General features: G+C 40.7%; 1 protein-coding gene across 4 annotated transcripts in view; it reads left to right on the top strand.

Annotated features, from left to right (window-relative positions):
• The window catches only part of LOC124644257 (serine/threonine-protein kinase 10), a 75,041-nt gene that overhangs the window by 457 nt on the left and 47,238 nt on the right, over positions 1-27,346 (top strand). For all 4 annotated transcript variants that reach the window (XR_006986041.1, XM_047183514.1, XM_047183512.1 and 1 more), the window contains exon 2: positions 27,106-27,222. Coding sequence is in view for 3 of the 4 variants with exons in the window: in XM_047183514.1 (XP_047039470.1) it covers positions 27,196-27,222 (27 nt within the window). In the remaining variant the exon portion in view is untranslated. The remainder of the gene's footprint in view (positions 1-27,105; positions 27,223-27,346) is intronic.

The raw sequence follows: 27,346 nt of genomic DNA, 5'->3' as shown, positions 1-27,346 counted from the left end.
ACACCGATCACCGTCGGGTTCGCCCAAGTGTTATATGTACAAATATTGGTTATTGCGTACAAGTGGTTAACGTAATTATTTAGTGGACAGGCGCGGCCGCGATCGTTCAAGTTTCCCCGACCAGTGTTTGTTCGTCTCTCGTGCTTGGATTGCAGTGTTGTGCCTCCGCGGTGTGCCAGATAGGCAATCGAAAGTTTAGATACCTACGATATAAACGAGGTAATTGTGTTTTTACTTGTGTTTCAAGTAAGTATTTGAAAAATGAGAGTCTCAATCCAGTTGAAACCTATTAAAAGCAATTAGAGAGAGCAATTAAATTAATACTAGTTTAAAACCAGTCTGGTGATCATTAGGCTTTATTAATAGAGTATTTTTCAATCTAATTAATACCTTTTTTTGCAAACTTTTTGGAAATGTTTTATCTAAAACTGTGACCATGAATGGTGATCAAAAAATGTTACAAATAAGCTTATAAATATGATATTTTATACATCATCCGCTTGACAGGAAGTTTTAGCATTGATAAAAATACATTCATAACATATTCAAGTATTATATTACAGTTTGTGAGTCAGACAATTAAATGTAACACTCAACTACTGACTTATTAACCATTTCAATTGATAATTTCTGAGAGTTACAATAGGCATGATGACAAATTTTTAAATTCCTTTGTATGATGTAGGTATACGTCTATTTTATATGAAAAATTATTAATTTTAAGAAAATGCGAAGATTTTTTATCAAATAATTGCATTTTTCTCTGTCCACTTTGAATCCGGCGCGAAAACGCTTGTCAGTGTCATGGTGTCACTTGTGACGTCACGACTGAAATTACAAGACGCAAGTAAACAACGCTCGTGCAATAATTAAGTTTTTTGTGTTATTAAATATGAATTCGAAAGGGCATAGGTGTTGTGGGGTCACTGGGGGACCAAGTAAGAACACATCCAAAACAACTCCTGATAAGTTATTTGTGTACGTTCCTCACAATAAAAAAATACGAAACAAGTGGCTTAAACTTGCAAGGCGAGATTCAAAAGCAATATTGCCCAGGGTACAACTTTATTTTTGTGAAGATCACTTTGATGTAAGTTATTACGTAGTTCTCTAGATTCTAGCATAGTTTATAATGTAAATAACTATTTCGAGGTTAGGTTTCATCTCTCATTGTGTTTTAATTAAACTAGTATACTTACATGGAAGTTTTAACATTTCTAAATTCAGCTGAACAAAAATCTTTATTTGATGCCAAAAACTTTCCCAGCATTATGATATCAATTCTAGGCAAATTAGCGCTGTTTGCCTTGATAAATCCGGGCTCCATAACTCGTGTTATAAACAATTAATTAATTAAAAACAAAGATCGCAGTGGAAGTTCACAATAACGAAATGTGACGTTCGCGCGCTTTCGCGCGAGTTGTTTTGAGAAATGACGTCACGAGCTCTGATTGGTGTTCAAGATATCATGGCGGATTGCCTTATTTCGTAATTTTATTTTATAAAAATACATATTAATCACATTATTAATAAAGAAAACAATGCGCGTTTTATATTCCAAGCTTCAAGTTTAATTTAATAAATATATTATTTTAATGATTTTTGATTACTGTCATCATGCCTATTCTCTATTGCCGGGGAGTTTGTTCCACCACTTCTTCTTCCCAGCAAAAACACATAGGAATTGGTGAAGGGTGGGCGTTTTGGGGGCTGTCAATAAATATAATATAATAATATTTTTTAAAGGTAAATTTTACAAACGACAGCCAAAAAATATTAAAGGTTTCAGGTCATTTGCAGCCTGGTTTGAATAAATGCCTTTTTGTCTTTACTGGTTTGACAAAACCCGTCTTACCACAAAAACTTTTAAACGTCAGTTTATGCCTTGTCTAAAAAAATGTCAAATTATGACGTTGACATATGGTTCATTTTGCAGCCAAAATTTTATTAGACAAGTGTAAAACAGGGTTTAAAGTTTTTGTAGTAAGGCCATACGTATTTATAATATATAACTTTTATGTAAAGAAAATGAGAACTCTATACACCTTTGACTTAGGTTGGGAACTAAAGAAAACTATTTTGATATAACCTTTTTCTAAATAACTCAGTTTAAAAATAAAACATCAATGTAAATACAATAATAACAATTACATAATCAATTGAACCAATATTTTATTTGTTTGGTATGAATTTCTGTAAAATCCTATCAACATTGTTTACTTTTAGTTAAATGTCTACTCAAATGGAGTATAGAATGTAATTATTATTTGCAGTTTGCGCAAACTATTAATTGGACAGTATAATACAAATATATATCAATGTTAGTTTACCAACCCACATTAAGCTTGGTGAATAACCATGGTCCTGGTATAGAAAAGGCGAAACCCCTTGAATGCCGATGCGTGGCTCCCCATGAGACAATTGATTTTCTATTGTTCTCTATTTAGTGGCATTCAAGGAGTTAAGAAGGAGAATGGTGGGTTTTAGTCAGTAAGAGTCTGACACTCCCCCACGCTGAACCCACAGCGGTAGCTGTAATTTTATGATTTCCCATCAAAATACATTAAAACATGGAAGTTCACCGATCTCGTAACAGAACCTACATTTAAGCATTTATCTCATAAGATACAAGTTATCTTTATAGAGGCTGTGTTATCTATGTAACCATCATTCTTATCAGTGCCTCAAGTACATAGATAAGTATAGAATTTAGTTTCATACATAATAAAACTCTTCCATAAAGTATTGATAACTTTTCTTTTAAAGATTGTTGATGCTATCCTATTTTATTGAGTAATTTATTTTCACCCAGGAAAACTTTCCATCCATCCTCCAAGGCCTTTTCCCAACTATGTTGGGGTCGGCTTCCAGTCTAACCGGATGTAGCTGAGTACCAGTGCTTTACAAGGAGTGACTGCCCTATCTGACCCCCTCAACCCAGTTATCCAGGAAAATTTCTTCCAATGGCCAGATACAAAAGTAGACTTTGTCCTTTCTTTAAATCTGTTTGGTAGATTTCGTGTGAGAGCTGGATAGACAGACATAATGCCCATAATGGTGTTTAGTAACAACAGGAATTAAAATACAATTTAAAAATTATATTACTTTAATTTAAGTATTTATTTAGGCACATTAGTAAGGATGACTTCTTGAAACATAAAAATCAAAATCAAAAATCATTTATTCAAACTTACTAGGCAGCACTTTTTGAACGTCAGGAATTTACATAAGACAGCCCCCAAAACGCCCGCCCTTCACCACTTCCTATGTGTTTTTGTTGGGAAGAAGAAGTGGTGCAACAAACTCCTCAGCAACACATGTCTCTCTGTAGGTTGGAAGAACCTTAAACATTGTTTGATATAAAAATTTGTATACAATGTATTTGTATATTACAGTAGAGGACAATATGCAATATTGTCTTACACCACATCCTAGCTAGCACTCAAAAAGTTATTTATTAAAAGTAGGGTGAAAATCACAACTTTTGGAGGTCAATTTTACAAAATGTGGCTTTCTGAATGGGTAGCTATAGATAGAGAATAGCACACATGAGTTACCAGAATACCTCTATTTATCACAATAGATAAAAACAGGCACCAATAGATAAATACACGTAGGTACATATTTACTAAAGCTAGCTATCACATATTAGTGCAAGAAGCCTTAGCAATAACTAGACAAGGATTACTGATACTAATTATGTAATTAATCACATTCAATTGGATTACTTTGGATTTGTTTCACATCAAATTATAGTCTGGGCCTTTGTGAGTCATTAAAGTTGTACTAATTTCATTGTGTGAGGGGAATGTCTTTCTTTTTTGTTTTTGTGTCTGAAACACAGGTTTAAATAAACCTAGTTTGGGTGGTCCCTATGTTTATAATTAGAAGTTTTAATATTATTATTGCCTGTATGTATTAGCCTAGATTAACTTACCATTTTTTTTACCTCAACCTCTGAGCCATTTTACTTTACTTTTTCATGTGATTTGTATTTTTTTATTAAATTTATTGTATTGTTTTATTTATTATAATGCAATTTGTTCTATGTTATTGGAGCTGTATCTTGCTTTTTATGCTTCCCCATTTGAATTATCTACTCTGTGCAGGTGCACCCGGATAACGGTAGCTTATATAACATTGAAAGTTTAAAGGACATCATCCACATCCCATAAATTTTTGATCCAAAATCAAAAGTGGGTCAAAATGGATGTTGTTCTTTCCTGAAATTAGCAAGTAAATAAACTCTTCAGCTTTATAATAATATAGTTATAGATAAAAACCTTTTGACTTTGTCATACAGAGTTGTCATACATGAGTGTTACTAAGCATCATATTTGCTCAAGGCAGACTACCAAGTTCAGACTTTTAACGCAAAGTTTCCTTATTCTTTTCCTTCACTGTTAGTCAATGAGGTTCAATATAAACTTAATAATTTACATGTTACATCGAGTTATAGATAACTAGCAGTTTCACCCGCGTCCTGGGAGTACATCTGTCCATAGTCGGATAAAATATAGTCTATGTTACTCGGGAAGAGTGTAGCTTTTCAACAGTGAAATATTTATTTAAATCGGTTCAGTAGTTTCGGAGTCTTCGGGGAATACAATGTTTCCTCTTTTTTATAGTAATAATAATGGCGTCCACGGCCGATTTCGGCCACGGCGGCTGTTCTCATCTAAGGAGATCAGCCAGCTGCGCAGGACATATTATAGTACACAAGCATTTGCGCAGACACAGGTGCACTCCCTATTCCTTTACTCTCATAACCCGATGGGACGGCAATCCGACACGACCGGAGAGAGATCAGGCGCAGGACCGACATTTACGTGCTCTCCGATGCACGGGTGAATCAATCACCAACTTCCAGACTACGGGCTGCTTTGTGAAAGTTTAAGAAAACCCACAAAGCGATTTCGGCCCGACCCGGTAATCGAACCCGAGACCTCTGGCACAGCAGCCGCGCTTGCGACCACTAGACCAACGAGGCAGTCAGTTTTTATAGTAATATAGATGTAAAGAGTAGAAGTTTAGAGAATCCTATGACTAGTTGTATCCTGTGGTTTCACCCGCGTCCCGAGAGAACTTCTTCTCGCACGATAGATAGAAACTTCTAGGAGACACACATTTCTTATCCAGTCCCATGAACTCATTTCACAAAACAACCGAACCCACGCTATTAACCTACCTATATTACAGAGTATTGAAAACATATTAACCCACGGGGTACACCAACATATAATTGTTTAAACTTGACCCACAACACTACTGACATACTGCAGTCTTCAAGGTCATTTTGTATGTAAAAATATAAACGTAAATACGCGGAGGTTATTTTTGTTTTTATCGCTGCGTGTGGTTTTTTCCTGGTAGCACTAAGATGATTTTAGAAATCTTGAAGAGTGTCTTCATCATCATCATCAGGCTTCTTAGCTGTCCCACTGCTGGGCATAGGCCTCTTCTAAGGCCAAGCTTGCTTAAGGTGTATTGGCGTTTTCAGACTTAAGTACAGGTTTCCTCAATTATGTTTTCCTTAACTGTTAATCATTGGAGTCCAAAAGACACACTTACGCACAATACATATAACCTTAGCAAAGTTACATTTGTCTGAGCTGAGACATTCTATTGCTTGTTTAAAAACTTCTTCGATCCACTCCGTTTTAATGGCGTCTGGGCGTAATTTGATAATCCCTCGATGGGGCTGCGGGATTGTTCGATTGAGCTACTGGGTCCCTGGTACACAAAGGTCTTAAGATGAAAAATGGTGGGTTTTAGTCAGTAAGAGTCTGAAACTCCCTCACGCCGCACCCACAGCGGCCGGCGTCAGATGATCTCGCACCTCAAAAAAACACGATTATTATATTAATCATTCATAAGTATACTTAAATCACTGCTTACCAGGTATTTTAACGTTCTCATTCATGGAATATCATTATCCTCATATCGTTCACTGATTCTGGTAATTAACAATGTAACTAAAGGTAACCATTTTCTATCAGGAAAAGTGACCATATAAAATCATTGCGGTTTTGTCTATGAAAATTCGAGGAAAAGTACCTACGCGTTGGGTTTCCACTGTTCAATGTGTCTTTCCTTCCTTGATTTGGTGCTAGATTTTATCGGAGTTCCGGAGTTTCAGGGGGCTGATTATTAAATAAATAAAAAATGTCTTTTAAATCTTGCTTTTCATAACAAAGGTTGATTTGACTTTTTAAAAAAAGCTTGTTTAAAACACCTTTATGTTGGATTTGATAACATATTTTTTCGATCATCTACTTTTATATAACTAAAAACTAATCAAATCAAATGTTGAAATGACACTCAAAATATCGGAACCTCGCTTAAAATTCAATGACCTTGAAATATTCTTGCATTTACATCTAGAAACGCCAATTTTAATGAGCATTTCATAATTTGAGCGCAGTAACATAATCTGAATAGAAAAAATGCAGTTTTGTGATCTTCGACAAGTATGCAAATTGGCTTTGGAAGCCAAAGGTCTTGTGTCGTCCGCTTGTCTATACTTCCATACTAATATATATTTACCATCTATACATATACGAATACAATAGAGAAGAAACATTCGTTTGTACTCAAGGCACCAAAACTACTGACCCAATTTAAAAAATTCTTTCACTGTTGGGGCGCTACACTCTTCCCAAGTAACATAGGCTATAATTTATCCCGGTACGGGCAGTAGTTCCCACGGGACGCGGCCTGTAACTGGCTAGTACTAATATAATTATATAAGAGGAAACATTTTTTTGTTTATACCCTTAAGGCACCGAAGCTATTGAACCAATTTGAAAAATTCTTCCACTATTTGGAAGCTACACTATCCCCGAGTAACATAGGCTATACTTTGTCCGGGTATCGGAAGTAGTTCCGCTGGAACGAGAGCGAAACCGCGGGAAACAGCTTTAAAGATTTATAGTGATACATTGTCTGTCAGTCCGGGTTGACGGATGCAATTCATCATACGCCTAGCCATTTCCTATCTACGTTGGAGTCGACTTCCAGTATAACTGGATGCAGCTGAGTAACAGTGTGCCACATGGAGCGACTGCCTAGCCGACCTTCCTCCGTTTAAAAAATGGGTATTCCGCTACATCCGGTTAGACTGGAAGCCGACTCATAGGAAAGGGCTGGGTAGATGAGGATGCATAGTAGCATTAAAAGGACAAATAACTTCATAACATAGAATTCTTCATAACTATTAATAAAGAATAACCTCAAACACCAAATAAGCATAATTTTTACATTACTCCATAAACACTACAATTCGCAATTAACCAAAGGAATCTGTAGTTATGACGTAACTTAACACGTGCAGTATAAGTCATTTAAAATGCGTCAAATACATGCCTTCTAGCTTTGCAGTTATGTGGTCTGCATAGCTTATGAGTTCGAATGACCTTAATCATGGCGGCTTTTGTCCTTTCAAGGATTATTTCTTGGTTACTGTTACACCTTTTTTTATCGTCCCACTGCTGGCTGCGGCCTCCTCTCACAAGAAGAAGGATTGAGCGTTAATCACCACGCTTGCTCAATGCGGGTTGGTGATTTCAGACTTTACAGTCCAGGTTTCCTCAAGATGTTTTCCTTCACCTTTTATCAGCCATTGGTGTCCAAAATATACTTAGAAAGTACATGCAATCTAAGAAAAGTTGCATTGGTACTTGCCTGACCTGCAGTCGAACCCACACTCTCATACTCGAGAGGTTGGTTCTTTACCCACTAGGCCACCAGGACTTAATTTATTCTATTGTTCTTATTTGATATTTCTTGGTTATCTAAGAAAAATATCCTATTTGGACATTTCAATATAGATGCTCACAATGAGGTAAAGTTGTAGGACGGATAGACAGTGGGATCTTATAAACTGATTTGGAAATTCTTTCTCTCATAGCAATTTTTGTGAGTTCTCTGAAACAGATGTCAGCATTAGAGAGGTTGTTTTTTTTATAAAGTAACATTTCCATTATGATAAGCAGTCCCCTTTAAACTGTGCCATGTCACACAAACTTCAGCTCTCCAGCTTCCAAATTGTATTGGGCATAGAGTCATAACGCAAAATCTCCTAAGCAAGTACTTCGCCGCAGGTTATTTGACTTACAAGAAGGCTACTGGCCTACCTTCCTTATGGCAACTCCGCTACCTCTGCGGTTTTGGCCGATCGTCACTCCAGCGTGCCGAAGATATTAATTCATTTCTGTTTATTCATGTTATCCAGGATTCATCATACTCCGAGCGTTTTTCCCAACTATGTTGGGGTCGGCTTCCAGTCTAACCGGATGTAGCTGAGTACCAGTGCTTTACATATTATCCAGGATCATGTTATCATTTGATACATGTGCAAAACATTCGTCTCACACAACCCCTTCCCCCTTTTTGGTAACACCATACCTCATCTCCTTTCCCCTACCACTCAAAAGGCGTGGCTTCTATGCACTATATTATTGCATTTCGAAACGGGCATGCGCATTGCAGCTACTGAAATTTTCGGTTTGAATCCCAGCTAGGTTTCAGTCTCAATTAGTGCGTAGGCTAGTGCGGTGCATTTGTGTGATGCATCGGTGTCGGTCCTTGGATTTTGACAAAATGGCGGCCTGTTCTGATGAGGTATGTCTTCCGTGATTTTGTATTTAATCTTTGAGGCCCATTTTTGAATAAGGAATGACTTGTTTTGCTTACGGAAGGACTTTTTAGGGTATAAATGGTATAATACCCTGTTGCTATCCTTTGAGGACGGAACCTTAAAAACCATCCGTGACTTTGTTTTCGACAAACTTAGGCCTAAGACTTCGCATTGAACGGGAATGTTGTTATGATTTTTTCAAACTTTGACCTTGACCTACCTAAGATGCCCCTCTGCTTATATATCTACCTTTATTTCAGGCAACTAGGTCCTCATAGAAAATACTATAAAAACTATAACAAACAGAATTATCACAAAGCTAGCTATTCCCCACGGTTTCACCTGCTACCCGGGGGATCTTCGTCCCGTGCCCGGACATAATATGTATAGCTTAAAATTAATCTGGCGTAGTCTAGTTTCCAAGCGGCGACATAATTTTTCGAACTGGTTCTGAAGGTTCGGAGCCTTCAGGGGAACAAACTAAATATTTTTATTATATTAGTGTAGATGCACTATCATTATATTAACTTTAAAATGCTAAATAATACAACTTTAAATAATAAATAAGATCTAGTAGTGAAAGTGACCAGCTTTTGAAGGTCACTGTTGCTTCATAAAGTGCCAAAAACGATGCCTAAATATACATAATATAATAACATTTGAGAAATATTACACATTGTTTGTGTCTAGGCCGTCACCTAAATTCTCTTCTTCAGCCTTGCAGTCCTGCAGGGCACAGGCCTCTTCTCACACAGAGAAGGAATGAACGTTAATCACTTCGCCTGCTCGAGTAGGATTGGCGATTTCAAACTCTTGAAGGCCAGGTTTCCTCAAGATGGCTTTCCTCCAGCTTTACTCAGTCATTGCTATCCAAGATATCTGTTCAAGAAAGAATTGGCTGACCTGAAATAGAACATAGACATTCGTACCTAAGATGCAGGATCAAAACTGCCGAATACCTAAAATTCAGATTTTGACTGAATTTAAAGACAAAAAAAACCGGCCAAGTGCGAGTCGGACTCGCGCTCGAAGAGTTCCGTACCATTATTTGTAAATCGGACAAAAAATCACGTTTTTTGTATGGGAGCCCCCCAAAATATTTAATTCTAGTTTTCAGAATTTGTTGTTATAGCGGCAACAAAAATACATCATCTGTGAAAATTTCAGCTCACGGTTCATGAGATTACAGCCTGGTAACAGACGGACGGACGGACGGAGGAGCGAAAACAAAAGAGCCCCGTTTTACCACTTGGGTACGGAACCGTAAAAACAAAAAGTGTAATCTATCTACATAATTAGTTTTAGTAATATATAAGCTGTGCGTTATCTGATTGAACTGAGAATAACTAAAATATGTATGTCACTTATTAATTAATTTATCTTACAGATGTATTAAAATCATCTGCCTAGCCTTTTCCATAAAATATTTATTTCTGGCTTTTACAACGAGGCCGGAACCCACCAGTTTATCGTGCCTTACGTTTATCATAATGACCATAATCAATATTCAGTAATAAACGTAATAGATTATTAAAACATGACTGAAATAAATTAATAGTAATAGTATGTTAATACATTCTGTTTAGATTATGATAAATATATCGTGTTATCTTGCACGTAGTAGTACGTTTAGCTTAGTCGATCCGTGGATGGGTGACCATCTTGATATATTTTTTTTAATAATAATAATAATGTCGGGACACTTTTTCACACACGGTCGGTTAGCCCCATGGTAAGTTATTAATTAACTTGTGTTATGGGTGTTAACCCAACTGATAAACTACATATAGCAACATATACAGGGTTACTGGTAAGTAGACCGCATCCTTTCAGGAGGTGATAGTATAGGTCAATACGGACAAATTTGACCCTGGGATACACTGGGCAAAAGTTAACCCGTTTCAAGATAATCGAATTTCAAGATCGGTCGTCTAGGTACACGTATAAATTTTCATTATTAGTCAAAAGTCTCGTTTTTGTGGACTTTTGTGTGTTTTTGGATAGAAGATGAATCATTTCATAATAACAAACCATAAAACTGTACAAATCACAGAGGAAATTATAGCGAACAGCAATTACTTTTTTAGTAGATATTTTCTCAAAAATATTACTCTTCATTTTTTTGTGCAGAATACTTTAAAAACATCTACATTTGTCTAGCTATCCAAAAAGCCACAAAATACACAAAAACTCGCAAAAACGAGACTTTTAACTAGTAATAAAAATGTATACGTGTACCTAGACGACTTGTAAAGAATCGATCTTAAAATTCGATTATCTTGAAACGGGTTAACTTTTGCCCAGTATATCCCAGGGTCAAATTTGTCCGTATTGACCAGTACTATCACCTCCTGAAAGGATGCGGTCTACTTACCAGTAACCCTGTATACATATTTATAAATACATATTGTAACACCCAGACCACGGCCAACAAGCATGCTCATCACACAAATGTCGACCGACCCGGGAATCGAACCCGGGACCCCAGGTTCGGCAGTCCGGCATGGTGACCATTGCACCATCGAGGTCGCCAAAGGGACCATTACGAGTTCTTCCGTGTTTCGGAAGCCACGATAAATTAGTGGGTCCCGGCTGTCATTTGAACATCTTTGACAGTCGTTACGGATAATCATCCTCCGAGCCTTTTCTCAACTATGTTGGGGTCGGCTTCCAGTCTAACCGGATGTAGCTGAGTACCAGTGCTTTACAAGGAGCGACTGCCCTACCTGACCCCCCTCAACCCAGTTACCCGGGCACCCCAATACCCCTTGATTAGACTGGTGTCAGACTTACTGGCTTCTGATTAACGACTGCCAAGGATGTTCAATGACAGTTAATCAGGAGCCAGAAAGTCTGGCAACCAGTCTTGCCGAGATGTATCGGGTCGCCCAGGTAACTGGGTTGAGGTCAGAGAGGCAGTGCGCTCTGCCTTCAGTTAGACTTATAAGTCAACCCCAAACAAGATAAAAACGTAAATTTTGCGACTTTGATAAAAATAATTAGATTTTATCGATGTTAAAAATATTTGAAAACAACTGTAAAAGTATGTTTTTCAGTACCTCTATGTTAGAGAAGTTGAAGAAACAAGGCAATTTTAGAAAACATGAGTTTTGCCGTTTTATCACACAATCTAAACTTGACGTTGAATATAAATGCTTTCTTAGTTTACATATTATGTCGGAATCCGCATACATTTTGAGTTGGAATAAATCAATACATTTTTTAGACTAACCGGCAATAGACCAATGGTAAAGACTCCACTAAAGTGGGTCAGAGCAGAGAAGTTCTTTTTTTCCCGTCCACTCAGTAGAATCCCTGAGTGGAGAAACTCTATTAGTTGTTTAACCACTTTACTATCCACAAAGCAGACACAATACTTAAACAATCGGTGTGTATCACATACTATATGTTGGTGGAGTTTGGGCCTTTGGTGGTATAGTTGACCCACTATACCAGCTTAATATTTAGCGTTGCTGGATGATCAACAAGTCTACCTAAGGAAGCAGCAGCTTTAAGCTATATTTTGATAAACAAAATTGGTCAAGTTTGGCGTGAGTCGGACTCGTGGGAGTTCCGAACTAATATTTGGCCAATTTCGTGTTCGCGCGCAAAGGTTGCTATTTCGCGGACAGTTTAGAAATGTTTGCATGCAATTTTTTTATGTATAAACCACCATCCGTATAATATAACATAAGAAGTTAAAGTAGGGTCAAAATCCGAATTTTTTGAAGGTTAATTTTGTTGTGAAGAAAAAACAGTAGAACAACACAATTCTGTGTGTGGTCTGAGAAAACAGTTCTATACAAAATCTATCCTCAACAAGTAAAGCCTAGCCTAGGCAACTATTGCGCAACTCAACTCTATTGATCGGGATGGTATGAGCGATCGTGGTAACTGCATTTGTATGTATATGCAGTATTGCAATGCGATCGATAGCTGAAGCCCACCCCGTGCCACGCCTACGTTGGTCAATTAGTGTGTGGTTTTAATTTAATATCCTGTACGCCCACGTCATAATTTTTGTAGGACCGATTTTTTGTAGGTCGTTTTGACTAGGATTTTTGTAGGACGTGAGCTTTGCGCTTTTGCTAACAGTGCATTCTATTTTTCTCCTACAAAAATCGGCTACCGATTATTATCGCTTGTGTGAAGTTCTAACTCAATCTTTTTGGACTTCCGTACATAACGGGGAAAAAGTCGGAAACCAGATTTCCCAAGGGTTGGTTGAGGAGGTCAGACAGGCAGTTGCACACTGGTACTCAGCTGCAGAAGCCAACCACAACATAGTTGGAAAAAGACTAGGCATATGATGATTTTGTTTTAAATCAAATACATTAAGGATTAAGACTATCTTTGCGATGACATTGGACTAATATCTAATACACAATCAATTTTATTTTACCGATATTCTCACCGCCGTGGGACGCCGGCTTAGAATTGCGCTCCCCCCAAATCATCCCGTGGGTGTCGTAAGAGGCGACTAAGGGACAAACCGGAGGTCGGGCAGCAGCGTCCTCCGCGTACTGCATACCCTCACTGCGATCGCCAACCCGCCTGCCAAGCGTGGCGATTAAAGGCAATTACCCCCCCAATGAGAAGCACAGAAACCAGGCCCCCAGTCCCCGGCAGCTCCGCTATCCCTGGCGCGGGTAGCGGTCAAGGTAACGGCGGAGCAGGGGGTGCTAAGAATCTCCGGAAGAGATCCGGCTACCCACCCCCACGACGACTGGCCCTGGTAACACACAACATACGCACATTGAGGACTGACGAAAAGATCTGCGAGCTGGAAGAGGAGTTGAGCAAGTTACATTGGGACATTATGGGGTTATGCGAAGTCCGTAGAGAGGGAGAGGACACCGTAACCCTGAAGTCTGGTAACTTGCTCTTCTACCGGGAGGGAGACCAAAAGTCCCAAGGTGGTGTCGGGTTTCTCGTTCACAAGTCCCTCGTAAGCAACATAACAACCATCGACAGTGTGTCGAACAGGGTGATATACCTAATACTCAGAATATCCGAAAGATATTCGCTGAAGGTCATTCAGGTATACGCACCGACCTCGTCACACTCCGATGATGAGGTGGAGACTATGTATGAGGACGTAAGTAGGGCCATACATAGTTCCAAAACCCACTTCACTGTTGTTATGGGGGATTTTAACGCTAGGTTGGGCAAGAAAAGCGGTGATGAGTTGAGAGTGGGGCAATTTGGATATGGGCAACGGAACCATAGGGGACAGAGGCTGGCTGACTTTCTGGAGAAAGAGGAACTCTTCATGATGAACTCTTTCTTCCAGAAGCCGCCTCACAGGAAATGGACCTGGTTGAGTCCCGATGGTTTCACGAGAAACGAGATAGACTTCTTCATGACCGACAAGAGACGGATATTCAGTGATGTCTCTGTGATCAACAGGGTAAAAACCGGAAGCGATCACCGAATCGTAAGAGCCTCACTGAATATCAATGTTAAACTTGAAAGGTCCAGTCTGATGAAGTCTACGCTCCGACCTACTCGGTCCCATATTCAAAACCCGGAAAGCTTTCAACTCGAGCTCTCTAATCGCTTTGCTTGCCTTGAGAACTTAGTGTCAGTGGACGAGATCAACGACGGACTAGTGGAAACTGTCCGCACGGTAGGGTCTAAGTTTTTTAGACCCTGCCGTAAAAATAGGCCTCAAAAACTAACCGAGCAAACCTTAAACCTCATGGCTGAACGACGCTTGCTACAGTTGCAGTCTTCCCATGATGCGAAGTCATATAGGCAGCTCAATAGACGAATATCCAAATCCTTGCGACACGATCTGCGTCTCTTTAATACGAATCGTGTTAAAGAGACCATACAGCGAAACCAAGGCTCCAAAGTGTTCGCAAAGGACAAGTCTATTGGGCAAAGCCAGATGACTAAGCTGAAACGGGAGGATGGCAGCATAGCGTCGACCAAGGCAGAGGTTTTAGGCGAGATCGAGAGGTTCTATGGACAGTTATACACTTCGGTCGCAAAGTCCGTTGACAGCTTGGCAGGAGATCCAAGAGCCAAGCTGTCCCGACATTATACCGAAGATATCCCGGACATCAGTCTGTACGAGATTAGGATGGCCCTGAAGCAGCTTAAGAACAACAAGGCGCCGGGTGAGGACGGAATCACTTCAGAGCTTCTGAGAGCGGGTGGAACACCGGCACTTAAAGTCCTCCAGAAGCTCTTTAACTGCGTCCTGTCCGAGGGCAAAACGCCTGAAGCATGGAGCAGGGGTGTGGTGGTGTTGTTCTTCAAAAAAGGTGACAACAGCCTATTGAAGAACTACAGACCCATCACACTTCTAAGCCATGTTTATAAGCTGTTTTCAAGGGTTATCACGAACCGTCTCGAGCACAGGCTTGATGACTTCCAGCCTCCCGAACAAGCCGGTTTCCGAAGAGGCTTTAGTACCATAGACCACATCCATACGCTGCGGCAAGTTATACAGAAGACCGAGGAGTATAACTTGCCATTATGCTTAGCGTTTGTGGACTATGAGAAAGCCTTTGATTCGGTGGAAACATGGGCGGTACTTGAGTCACTCCAACGATGCCATATTGACTATCGGTACATCGAGGTGTTGAAGTGTTTGTATAATAACGCCACCATGTCGGTCCGAGTACAGGAGCATAGCACGAAGCCGATTCCATTGAGAAGAGGCGTAAGACAGGGGGACGTAATCTCCCCGAAACTGTTTACTGCCGCAATGGAAGACGCCTTCAAGCTCCTGGAATGGCAAGGACTTGGCATCAACATCAACGGCGAATACATCACTCACCTTCGGTTTGCCGACGACATCGTAGTCATGGCAAAGTCGATGGAGGAACTCAGTATGATGCTCGAGGGCCTCGACCGAGTTTCACAACGGGTGGGCCTGAAAATGAACATGGACAAGACGAAAATTATGTCAAATGTCCATGTTCAGCCCACCCCAGTCTCTGTTGGAAGCTCGGTACTCGAAGTTGTTGACTCATATATCTACCTAGGACAAGTAGTCCAATTAGGTAGGTCCAACTTCGAGAAAGAGGTCAACCGTCGAATCCAACTCGGCTGGGCAGCGTTCGGGAAACTACGCAATGTCTTTTCGTCCGACATACCTCAGTGCCTCAAGACGAAAGTCTTCAACCAATGTGTGTTACCAGTGATGACTTACGGCACCGAAACGTGGTCTCTCACTATCGGCCTCATCTCAAAGCTCAAAGTCGCTCAACGAGCTATGGAGAGGGCTATGCTCGGTGTTTCTCTACGTGATCGAATCCGAAACGAGGAGATCCGTAGACGAACCAAAGTGACCGATATAGCCCACCGGATTAGCAAGTTGAAGTGGCAATGGGCAGGCCATATTGCTCGCAGAGCAGATGGCAGATGGGGCCGAAAAGTGCTGGAGTGGAGACCACGGACTAGCAAGCGCAGCGTAGGACGTCCACCAACGAGGTGGACAGACGACCTTATAAAGGTCGCCGGAAGACGCTGGATGCAGGTCGCTTCCAACAGGTATCTGTGGAGATCAAAGGGGGAGGCCTATGTTCAGCAGTGGACGTCCTATGGCTGAGATGATGATGATGATGATGATATTCTCACAAAAAAACAAGCGTAAACACAGGTACAGCATACAGGCTTCGATTACTGCCGACAGCGGAATGCGTTCGAATCGAAACCGTGTCATTTCGTACGTGTGTCGTCGAGACTTTGACGTAGAGCGATTACGATATCGTGGTAGTGGGGAAAAACTTGTCAGGTATTTTTTATCACCATCCTGCTACGGAAAGAAGTTTCCCCCGGGAAATACTAAAAACTTACAGAATGTTGTCGAAACACAAAAGTAGACAGCATAACACACCGGAGCATAATAGATATATGTAGGTACCATCACGGAATTTCGATGCAACAGCTCTCCCCCATGTACCAATACAGCATAACTTACCTGAGTGTACCAATCTTGATACGCAACTGGTGACTGTACCAGGGCAGCATAAAATACGTGAACAAGTCCCTCAGGATGCGGTTGAATACGTGTCATTTAGTACGTGTGTCGTCGAGACTTTGACGTCTAACGTAGAGCCGGTAGAGCGTAGAGCGATTACGATGTCGTGGTAGTCAGGAAAAACTTGTCGGATAATGTTGGGAAGATGGTGAAAAAGTTAGTGTTTAATGTGGCTGTATTTTTTTGTAAATAAGTAGCTGGCTGTGTTCTTGGCTGCGAATGGCGTCCCGTGGGAACCAGTTCCCGTACCGAGAAAAAATATAGCCTATGTTACTCAGGAAGGGTGTAGTTTTCCAATTGTGATACAAAAACCTTTGGGGTACAAACACACAAAAAATGTGACTATAACCACAGTTGACTGATTACGATAAGAGATGACCAAACGCTGTAGCCAACAATGACTCCAAACAAAAATTGGGTTAAGTTCAGGGTGATGATAAAATAAACAAAACACAGTTGTCATGGTAGCCTGACATCCACACAAATCTAGATATTATTGCCATCACTCCATCCAAGTATACAATACATAAATATTCATGCACCTATTCCCGTAGCATCGCCGATTACTAATTGTAATCAGAATCATGTATAAACAAATTAGCAAGCATGTTATTTGGTACCGTTATAACATTTCCATGGTGTTATGGCGAGAGGAACTGTAAATCTGACACTAACATGTTGCATAACTTAGTTATAAATAAGTACTGCTAAGTGCTAAGTATTGTGGGCTGCGGGATGGTTCGAAAGAGTTACCGCGGCCCTGGTACATAAAAGGCCTACGACGGAACACGACGGTTTTTAGTCAGTAACAGTCTGACACTCCCTCACCGCTGCTAACCCACAGCGGGAATCATTTGATGATTTTTGACGTCGTTAAAAAAGTGCTTAGTATTTTTCTTGCAACCATTGCAAGAAAAATACTAAGCACTTTTAGGCTTAGGGGGTAAAGAAAAAACCTTTCATCTATGAGTATGAGCTCGATTCCACATCAGGCAACTACCAATGCAACTTCTCTAAGTTTCTATGTTTTTTCTAAATATATCTTGGACACCAATGACCATGTTTCGGAGGGCACGATAAACTGTAGGTCATGGCTGTCATTTGAACATCTATGGCAGTCGTTACGGGTAGCCAGAAGCCAGTAAGTTTGACAACCAGTCTTACCTAGGGGTATTGGGTTTTCCGGGTAACTGGTTTCAGGAGGTCAGATAATCAGATAGGTCGATATCTTCCTCGTGCGAAATTATAAAAATTCGTTCATACTTCTTGTTAATGAAATTCTTGTTATGTTAATTGTTCATATTCTATACTGCCTAAGAAACTACCTCAAAAAAATGCACAACTTATGTAATCCAAACCCAACCATGGTTGACTGCAATCAAATGCAGATTCTCATGTTTCTAACGCGGCCTCACCTGACCTGCATTAACCAAGTCGGTCAGTCAACGGGTATTTAGGTTCTCTAAGCTCTCGATTTACCAAATATGCTAATTTGTGATCGTGACCGGTTCTTCAATCGGTCTTGGTGGTGACAATGGGTATCTGTATGGGTGAATTTTTGGATAGATAACTTATCTAGAGGGCTTTTTTTAAAGGTATAACACATGAGTAAATCATTTCTGTAGGAATATAATAAAGAGGAAACATTATTTTTGTTTGGTTGTACACTAAAGGTTCCGAAACTACAGAATCAATCTTATAAATTCTTGCACTGGAAAGCTACACTACTAACATAGGCTATATTTTATCCCCGTACGGACAGTAGTTCCTACGGGACGCGGGTGTAACGGCATGAAAATGGCTAGTTTATATGAATATTATAAAGCTTCTTTTTATCGAGTGAGCTGCAGATTTGATTACCTAACAAGCCCTAATGTCAGAGTTATCTCAAATCCGCCTGACGGCCTCTGACGTGGAATTGTAACAACGACTGCTACTGAGTAGCATTATAAAGCTGAATTGTTTCGGAAACTATCACGTTTAAACATACACATAAGCTATGATTAACATATTACTAATCAAGATAATAGATGAGTGAATACTCAATACATAGTTTTTTTTCTATTTCAAATACACAATCTGTTCAAATCGGATGACTCAAAGATTCTTTGATATTTTTGATGTTCTAAAAAAAGTGATATTAATGATGTCAACTTCCCATTTTGAAAAGACTGGCTGTGATCTATAAATGTTAGGTGACGCTATTTATATAATGCTCTTTAGAAGAAGGGGGATCTATATTGATACTTGGTTTAAAACCAAAACAGGAAAACATTTTGTTTAACGAAAGCGTTTGAGGCATGCTTGTGTGTGTAAATCTACATATAGGAACATTGTGTTTGTATGTGCATCGCAGAGCACGTAAATGTCGGTCCTGCTCCTGATCTCTTTCCGGTCGTGTCGGATTGCCGTCCCATCGGGTTATGAGAGTGAAGGAATAGGGAGTGCACCTGTGTCTGCGCAAATGCTCGTGCACTATAATATGTCCTGTGCAGCTGGCTGATCTCCTTAAATGAGAACAGCCGCCGTGGCCGAAATCGGCTGTGGATGCCATTATGTGTAAGCTCGGGAGCGTTCTGTAGTGGTCGAGTCGCCGAGGTATAGTAGCAAAAACTGCTGGAGTTGAATCTTCTTTCAAAGTTGTGTTCTTATAATCTTCTTGGATGAATGATGATCTCAAGCGGAAGGCATGTTGAATTGCTGACTCCCGACTGTCATTTGAACATTCAGGCGGTCTGAAACTACAAAGTCAGACTAACATTGATACCAAGGGGTTGCCTGGTGGACTGGGTAAAGCAGGTCAGTTAAGGAGTCGCTCCATGTGGCACACTAATACTCAGCTGCATCAATTAGACTGGAAGCCGACCCCAACATATTTCGAAAAAGGCTAAATGATCTGGTATCTTTGACTTGTTAATATCTTCCTTTATTAAAAAATCAGCACGAATGAGCTTTATATACTAGAGGTACGCTCAGTCATGTCTGCCTTAATATGTATATTTATAAATTAATCACCACCACTATCAGACATCCTCACTGTTTCTCTGAATTCTTACATTACGTTGTTACATTACCTCGTGACTTAATCTGACGTCATTATGTGAATCAGTAAGCTATGTTATATGAACTTTATTTATATGTTTATGACTAAGTTTTAATTTAAGATGCTTGATGAGGTCGGAGGCAAAATTTGCAGTTTATTTACATGAGTCAATGTGGCCTAGTGATCATCCCTAACAAGCCCTAGTGCCCGCGAAAGTTGTCGGTGTAACATCCCCGTGCCTGGGAGGGCACGCGTCGCCGGCGTCCCCAATGCTACTCAGTAGCAGTCGTTGTTACAATTCCACGTCAAAGGCCGCCAAGGTTTGAAGAAATCTAAGTTTCTTCACCAAGGATTGTTGCAGCACACCCTATATTAATTTTTTTTCTGCTTTTCCGTTTAGAGACTCAACGGGATCTTATTATACTATTTTCTCATTCATACAAGTTCTCGTATCTATGCCATCGGCACGTCACAGCTGTTCAGAATCCCGCTAGAAAAGAAACGAAGAAGTTTTTGAAAAACCAATAGAATTTCTTCTCTAAGAGATACTTTGGAGACAGATTTCGATAATAAACTTTTATTTGTCGTTAAAAACTCCTCCACTTCGCTTTCAAATCTTCGAGAAGACTGCCGCTTGAGATATACACATGTATTTGGTTACCCAGAGACCTGATACGCCAAATACTTTGGGATGCTAAAGGATATCCCTTCACTAATAAACTGATGTATATTGTAACGCGATACAATGCTATACGAGGCGACAAACATCCGAGGATCTTAGCGCTATCGTAATTGCGGGGTAAACATAAATACCGGTGACGTAGCGGCGGATAGCGCGGTGATGTCATGCGGTCGTATAGGACGTGGTGCAAGTTGTGAGAAGAAGCTGTTGGTAGATATCTTTTTCTTTGCAAAGGAAATATCGCAGATTTGTCTCAGATATTACCGTGATTCAGAAGGCACGTCAAGTAGAAGGCATGTCAAGTAGGTCAGTCCCTGCAGTAATTTGAAAATTTTTCTGACTACTTTAGTAACCCATTTAAATCACTGTTATTCAGTTGCAAGTTGTTTAGTATTGTTGGGTAATTTCATACAGGCTTATTTGACCAACTCTGAAAGCGTTTACATACTACACCGTAGGGCAGTGCTTATTTAAGTTAACTCGTACATTTTGATGGTAATTGCGGTGCCACCAATGTGTAGTGTATAAGGCTGTGACCACAGCCGCTGTGGCGTCGTGTGTACTTATCAAGCATCTTCAACAGTTCTCTACTCACCCCGCTAACGCTTATGAACTTGTATCACTCACCAATTGCGACCCAACTCACGTTGTGAGAAGGCTCGTCTCAATTGGCACATGGTTGTCTGACAGGTTCGCCGGCGGCCGATTCAGGACGATTTTGCGATGTGCCAATACTGACCGGATTCTGACTGTCTTTGTATCTACAAAATCGTTGTTGTAGAATGTTGATACTTTTTTTGGGTGTACAATATTTTAAGAGTTCAAAAAAAATTGGATAGTATTTTTTTTCTCCATCATCGTAAATCATATCCCTTAGGGTGCGTCCACATCTGGCGAATGCGCCGCGAATGCGCAGCACGCGAGCCGATCGCGAGCTGTCCGCGAGCTGCGCGCGTGCATTTTTGTTCGTGCGCCGCTTCTGCGCCGCCCGCGCGCAGCTCGCGCGCGACCTAAGCGCCGCACGCGAGCGGCGCGCAGGCGGCGCGCGACGTCTGCCATCTTCGATAGTACTGAGCCAATATACGGAACTGTAAGGGCGAGAACTGATTGCGCGCAGATCGCGCGCCGCTCGCGCGCTCTATACGAGCCTTGCGTGAGTTGCGCTAAAGAGGCGCACCGAACTATTGCAGTGACTGCACGCGCGCAGCTCGCGGACAGCTCGCGATCGGCTCGCGTGCTGCGCATTCGCGGCGCATTCGCCAGATGTGGACGCACCCTTATAGCCTCCCCTTAATGAGCTCTAATCATCCCAGTCTGGGCAGACAGCATCCATCCACTGCCAGCCACCTTCTTTAAAATCAGTCTATTAAGAGGGATGATGATCTTTAAAATTAATTTGGCAAGCTGCAATTTGGCAACATAATAGAGAAATATCAACATTGTGACTTCATAGCATGTTAATAAAATTGTCTAATATACTAAAAAGGAAATATGTTTTTGTTTGTATCCAAAGGCTCCGAAACTACTGAACTAATTTGACAAATTAAATCCACTGTTGGAAAGCTACATTGTCGCCTCGAAACATAAGCTATATTTTATCCCGGTACCGATTGTAGTTTCCACGGGACACGAGTGACGAAAAACGTATAGTATTATTTAAGAAAAAGAAGTCCCAACAGCTTCTCGTTTAGACCATACCCGACCATTAAATAAGACACAAGAAGTCCCATATTATCCTAATTGCTTCATCGCTCATACTGACTAATTAATTGCTAATTTAATTAGGCCTCATTTATGAAGACTTAAAACTTTAAGGCGTAGCCTTTGGACGGATTAAAGAAATTATTTCAACGTAAAGTAGGGCTTTGTAATCCATGTACTTATGGGTTTAGTAGATTCTTCGGTTTAAATCCTTGCTAATATTATAAGCCAGCTTTTCCCTACGGTTCTACTCGGGAAATGCTTCCCACACCCGTGGTCTGGGCTGAGGAATTATTCGAAAGACAGTGACAGCTCCGGTGCACGCTAGGCTCCAGAAGGAACATGGTGGGTTTTCGTCAGTAAGAGTCTGACATTCCCTCACGCTGCATGCCCATGGATGGAAGGGTCATTTGATGATTTCCCCTCCAAAAAGGTAAATCACACCATATACTATCAAATTAACCCTTCATCAAGGTTTTTATAATTATACCATTGTTTTTAAAAAGCTTATTTTTGTCAGTATGGACCCATCTATCTACCAGTTCACACAAATACTTCGATGATTTTAGAAATCTTCGACTTTCGCGTTATATCAATACTTGTATTGATTACTTCAGCTGTTACCTAACGCCTGTTGCAATATGGTGGCATGCTAGCCTAGCCTCGCTGTGGAATTTGTTGCACTAGGTGTTTGCTGCAGTTTTACTCGTGTCCCGTGGATACTATGGCCCGTAGAGGGATGGAATATAGCCTTTGAGACAAGGGAATAAATAATAATGTAGTTTTTTGATAGTGAAATAATTTTTTGAATTAGTTCAGTAGTTTTGGAGTATTTTGAGTACAAACAAGAAACTCCTCTTCGTCGTCACAGTTTGAAAACTTCCACTCTGGTCTGCTGCCTCCCCCAAGCTGAAGGGATTTGGTGACCTTATAATATTAGTAATAGGATGCCTATGTATGTACATAGATGATTTTTGCTGAGTAAGAAGATCGATGTTACTTTTAAGCAAGCATCCACCTTTGACCACGTCTTCGATTATCATAAGGTGTGATAGTTATCAAACGATTATTGACACGTGTCAGTGTTTGTGGTTTTGGGGACAGATGTGCTTGTGGCTAGGTCACAGCGCAAAGGTCGACTCATAAACGGTTAAGCATTGCTTAGCGCGGTCACTTTCTGTCATAGCGAATTTCGTCCCTGCCTCGGAAGTGTACGTTAAAACTAGTCCCGAGCTGACATTTGTACATTCTGGCAGTCGTTGCGTATTCAGGAGCCGGAAAGTCTACACAACCAGTGTTACTAAGGGGTATTGGGTTGAGGAGATCAGATAGGCAGTCGCTCCATGTGGCACACTGGTACACAGTTGCATCTGGTCTGCAAGCCAACCCCAACTTATTCGAGAAGTTTGTGGGTGCAATAAACTTATTGAAGTTCACTGAAATCGTAACAGACTTGGTGACCACGGCTTATCAATGACCGTAGTGAGTCAGCTACGTAATAATATATAACAATATAATACATTTTAAAACATTATCAACTCCCGCGCACGCTTCCGGTATACGATAAGGTTTGTGATAAAGTTTCGTAGTTTGCGTGCTGCCTAACGGGTTTTAGTTGTTTGTGTGTGTTTTAATTAGGCTTTTTTAAGGTTTTTAATGTGTTATTAGAGTTTTTGTTAAAAAAAACTTCAGCCGTTTTCAAGGCCACACTTATAGGAAATCTTATATCCATGGGTGTGCGGTTATTTTATGGCGCAGTCCGTCAACTCCAGGAAAAAAGTAGAGAGCAGGGACAGCACTTGTATCTCTGCTTTATTGATCTGGAAAAAGCCTTTGACTGCGTCCCTCGCGAGGCCCTCTGGAAGGTACTGAGAAAGTTGGGGTGTACAGGGAAGTTCATAAGACTCCTGCGACTCCTGCACGATGACATGCAATGTTGTGTAGCGGTTGAAGATGACCAATCGAGCTTCTTCTCCGTCACCTGTGGAGTGAAGCAAGGTTGTGTCCTGGCTCCCACATTGTTTGCATTATATTTCGCAGTTGTAGTCCGGGAAGTATTGAATTCTTCTCCTGAAGGAGTTCGTATTCGTTATCGGACTGACGGCAAACTTTTCAACCTGAATAGACTCAAGGCGACCACAAAGGTGTCCTATGCACATATACAGGACATTATGTATGCAGATGACCTCTGTTTCGTGGCTGAATCCCCTGAAGTCCTGCAACAGCTAGTCACGAACCTTCACAAGCAGTGCTGTACATTTGGTCTAAAAATCAGCATCAAAAAGACAGAAGTAATGTCTTCAGACAATCACGGACGTCAAGAACTGACCATTATGCTTGGTGAAGATGTCCTGAAGCAGGTCGATAAATTTCGATATTTGGGGAGCACTATAACAGCAAAGTGCGACCTTGACGCCGAAATCAATAGCAGAATTGGTGCTGCAGCCGCTGCTTTCGGCAAATTCGACAAGAAGGTCTTCAGCTCCCATGACCTAAAGATATCCACAAAGGTTTCTGTGTATATGGCAGTTGTGTTGCCTTGTATACTCTACTCAGCGGAAACATGGACACCGTACCGACGCCACATCAAGCAACTAGACCGCTTCCACCTCAAATGTCTGCGCAAAATATTAAATATCCGTTGGTTTGATCGTGTGCGTAACACAGAAGTGTTGAGGAAAGCCAATGTAGGTGGCATTGAAGCATACCTCATGAGGAGACAGCTTCGTTGGTGCGGGCATGTACTGCGCATGCCGGATACTAGAGTGGCCAAGCGCATCCTCTACTCCGAGTTGCAGGAGGGCAAGCGGAAACGTGGCGGACAGCTGCTGCGATACAAGGATGTGCTGAAGCGTCACATGAAAAGCTGTTCCATTGACCCGTCTCAGTGGGAGAATCTGGCATCCAACCGCAGAGACTGGAGAAGCCGCGTTAAAGCCAAAGTCTTTGACTTTGAAGCACGCCGACTTTCTGAGTTGGATGCCAAACGAGATGAGTTGAAAGCTCGACCACCTGTAGCTATCAACTACAACTTTGTGGCTGGTACCCTGACATGTCCGCAGTGTGCGCGGACTTTCACGCACAAAATTGGATACTCCAGCCACATGAGAGCACACGCACGCCATTAGGGTCGAAGTGGTCGCCGTTGCCGAAATCGGCGTGGAAGATTATTATTATTATTTTATGGCGATCAAGACAAACGCTATCCGTGTTTTTAAACTCGGCATCATCCTCATTCTGCCTATCATCCTCCGAGCCTTATTCCCAACTATGTTGGGGTCGGCTTCCAGTCTAACCGGATTCAGCTGAGTACCAGTGCTTTGTGTGCAGTATCCTCATTCTGCCTATAGCCCAAGATTATTTGCGGTCGGCGAAGCATGTCATTTGAACATCTTTGGCAGTCGTAACGCGTAGTCAGAAGCCAGATCTGACTACCAGTCTTACCAAGGGGTATTGGGTTGCCCGGATAACTGAGTTGCGAAGGTTACATAGGCAGTCACTCTTTTTAAAACACTGGTACTCAGCTGCATCCGGTTAGACTGGAAGCCGACCCCAACATAGTTGGGAAAAGTTACACAGATGGATGACATAAAGTACCTTATACCTAGAAGATGTTTTTAAAACCGCTTTTAAACTAAATAATTACGCCATAATATTTCACAAACGTGAACAGCGCCCAATGAGACGACCTTGGCTCTGATAAGACGTGTAAATACTACATAACTTCGTGTTAAGTGCGTTTCACATTGGATGTCGAACGCTGCGGTTTTCATTTTGTTACCTATTGGTTTTAGGTTCAAGGAGATATTCTGGCTGTTCCTAAATTTTAACCGCTACGCGAAAAGAGGGGTGTTATAAGTTTGACTGCGATGTGTGTTTGTCTCGGCACCACTTTTAAATAAATGAACCGATTTGGATGCATTTTGATTTAGTATAAAACTGGTTCACCAGCGTTGGATTTTTAGATAAATTTAGGTTTACATACATAAATTTCTTCTTCTTCACGCCCAGTTGTCAAGTTATTTAGAGTCTCAATAGGTTTATTTCTTCCATTTCTCTCTAATAGACTAAATTGTAGTACTGAAGTAAGAATAACCTTAGAATTTTGATTCATACTAATCAGTAAGATGACATAGCATTTCTCCTTATCACAGTACGATAAAGATTGACCTTACATTCCATCATACACAATCGCCTGCGATTTTATCCGCTGTCTGAAAGCTCCTTTACACACGGAAAACTTAAACAAATGAAGTAAGAAAAAATGATTGTTTGTCCTCAAACAGTTGAATAATTGTATGTGTAAGTTAAATGCTGGTTTTGATATACCTATGTACAAGTTGTTTTAAAAAATTAAATTAGTTGTTTACTTTAGATGTCACGCTTACAATAATATGTCCTGGTTGACTCAGTGATTATTTTTAAGTGGTAAGTTAATAGCAATTATATTCAATTTAAACAAAAAATATTGTGTTAAGTCCGAACATCCGTGTAGGGACTCCTAGTAACTTAAAATAGGTTAACTTACTGCATCTCATTTATCCAAATATTAAAACTCGTGCTATTTACCTGATTGACAGAAAAGGTTATGTTAACTTCTTTAATTGAACCCTTTTCCAAGGATCGTAGCGTCATAAAAATTGGAAACTGGGTGTAGTTCTGTTTACAATAGTTTGGAACTGTCGAACTCATATGAATATTGAGCCGGAAGATTTGAATATCATAGTTGTGTTAATACTTTTTATCCGACACGACCGGAAAGAGATCGGGCGGTCGTGTCGGATTGCCGTCCCATCGGGTTATGAGAGTGAAGGAATAGTGAGTGCACCTGTGTCTGCGCAAATGCTTGTACACTATAATATGTCCTGCGCAGCTGGCTGATCTCCTTAAGTGAGAACAGCCGCCATGGCCGAAATCGGCCGTGGACGCCATTAATATTATTAAGACTTTTTAGAAAAGTTTTGTAATAATTTTTATGTGCATTTGTAAAACATGTTTTTCTAGTGTTTTTTAACGTATTAATATATTGTTTATATTGTTGACAGAGATGCGCAGAGACACAGTGGAGATATAACACGATGTGCGAGGTCGGATGAGGCGCGAGCGCGCGCTCACGCGACGCGCAAACTAACAATATGTCGTTCTTCAATAATCTTAAGAAGGTAAGGACATAGTTTTAAAATTATTAACTATCCCACTGCTGGGCTTAGACCCCTCTGGGAAAATGTATACTCTGGAGGTTTGGATTTTCTCATGAGAACTGCCCCGTGCTCCCGGAATTTAATA

Source organism: Helicoverpa zea, chromosome 29, assembly GCF_022581195.2.
Source record: "Helicoverpa zea isolate HzStark_Cry1AcR chromosome 29, ilHelZeax1.1, whole genome shotgun sequence".
Classification (NCBI taxonomy): domain Eukaryota; kingdom Metazoa; phylum Arthropoda; class Insecta; order Lepidoptera; family Noctuidae; genus Helicoverpa; species Helicoverpa zea.
Note: the sequence above shows the minus strand (reverse complement) of the source record. Positions and strands in the feature narration are given on the sequence as shown.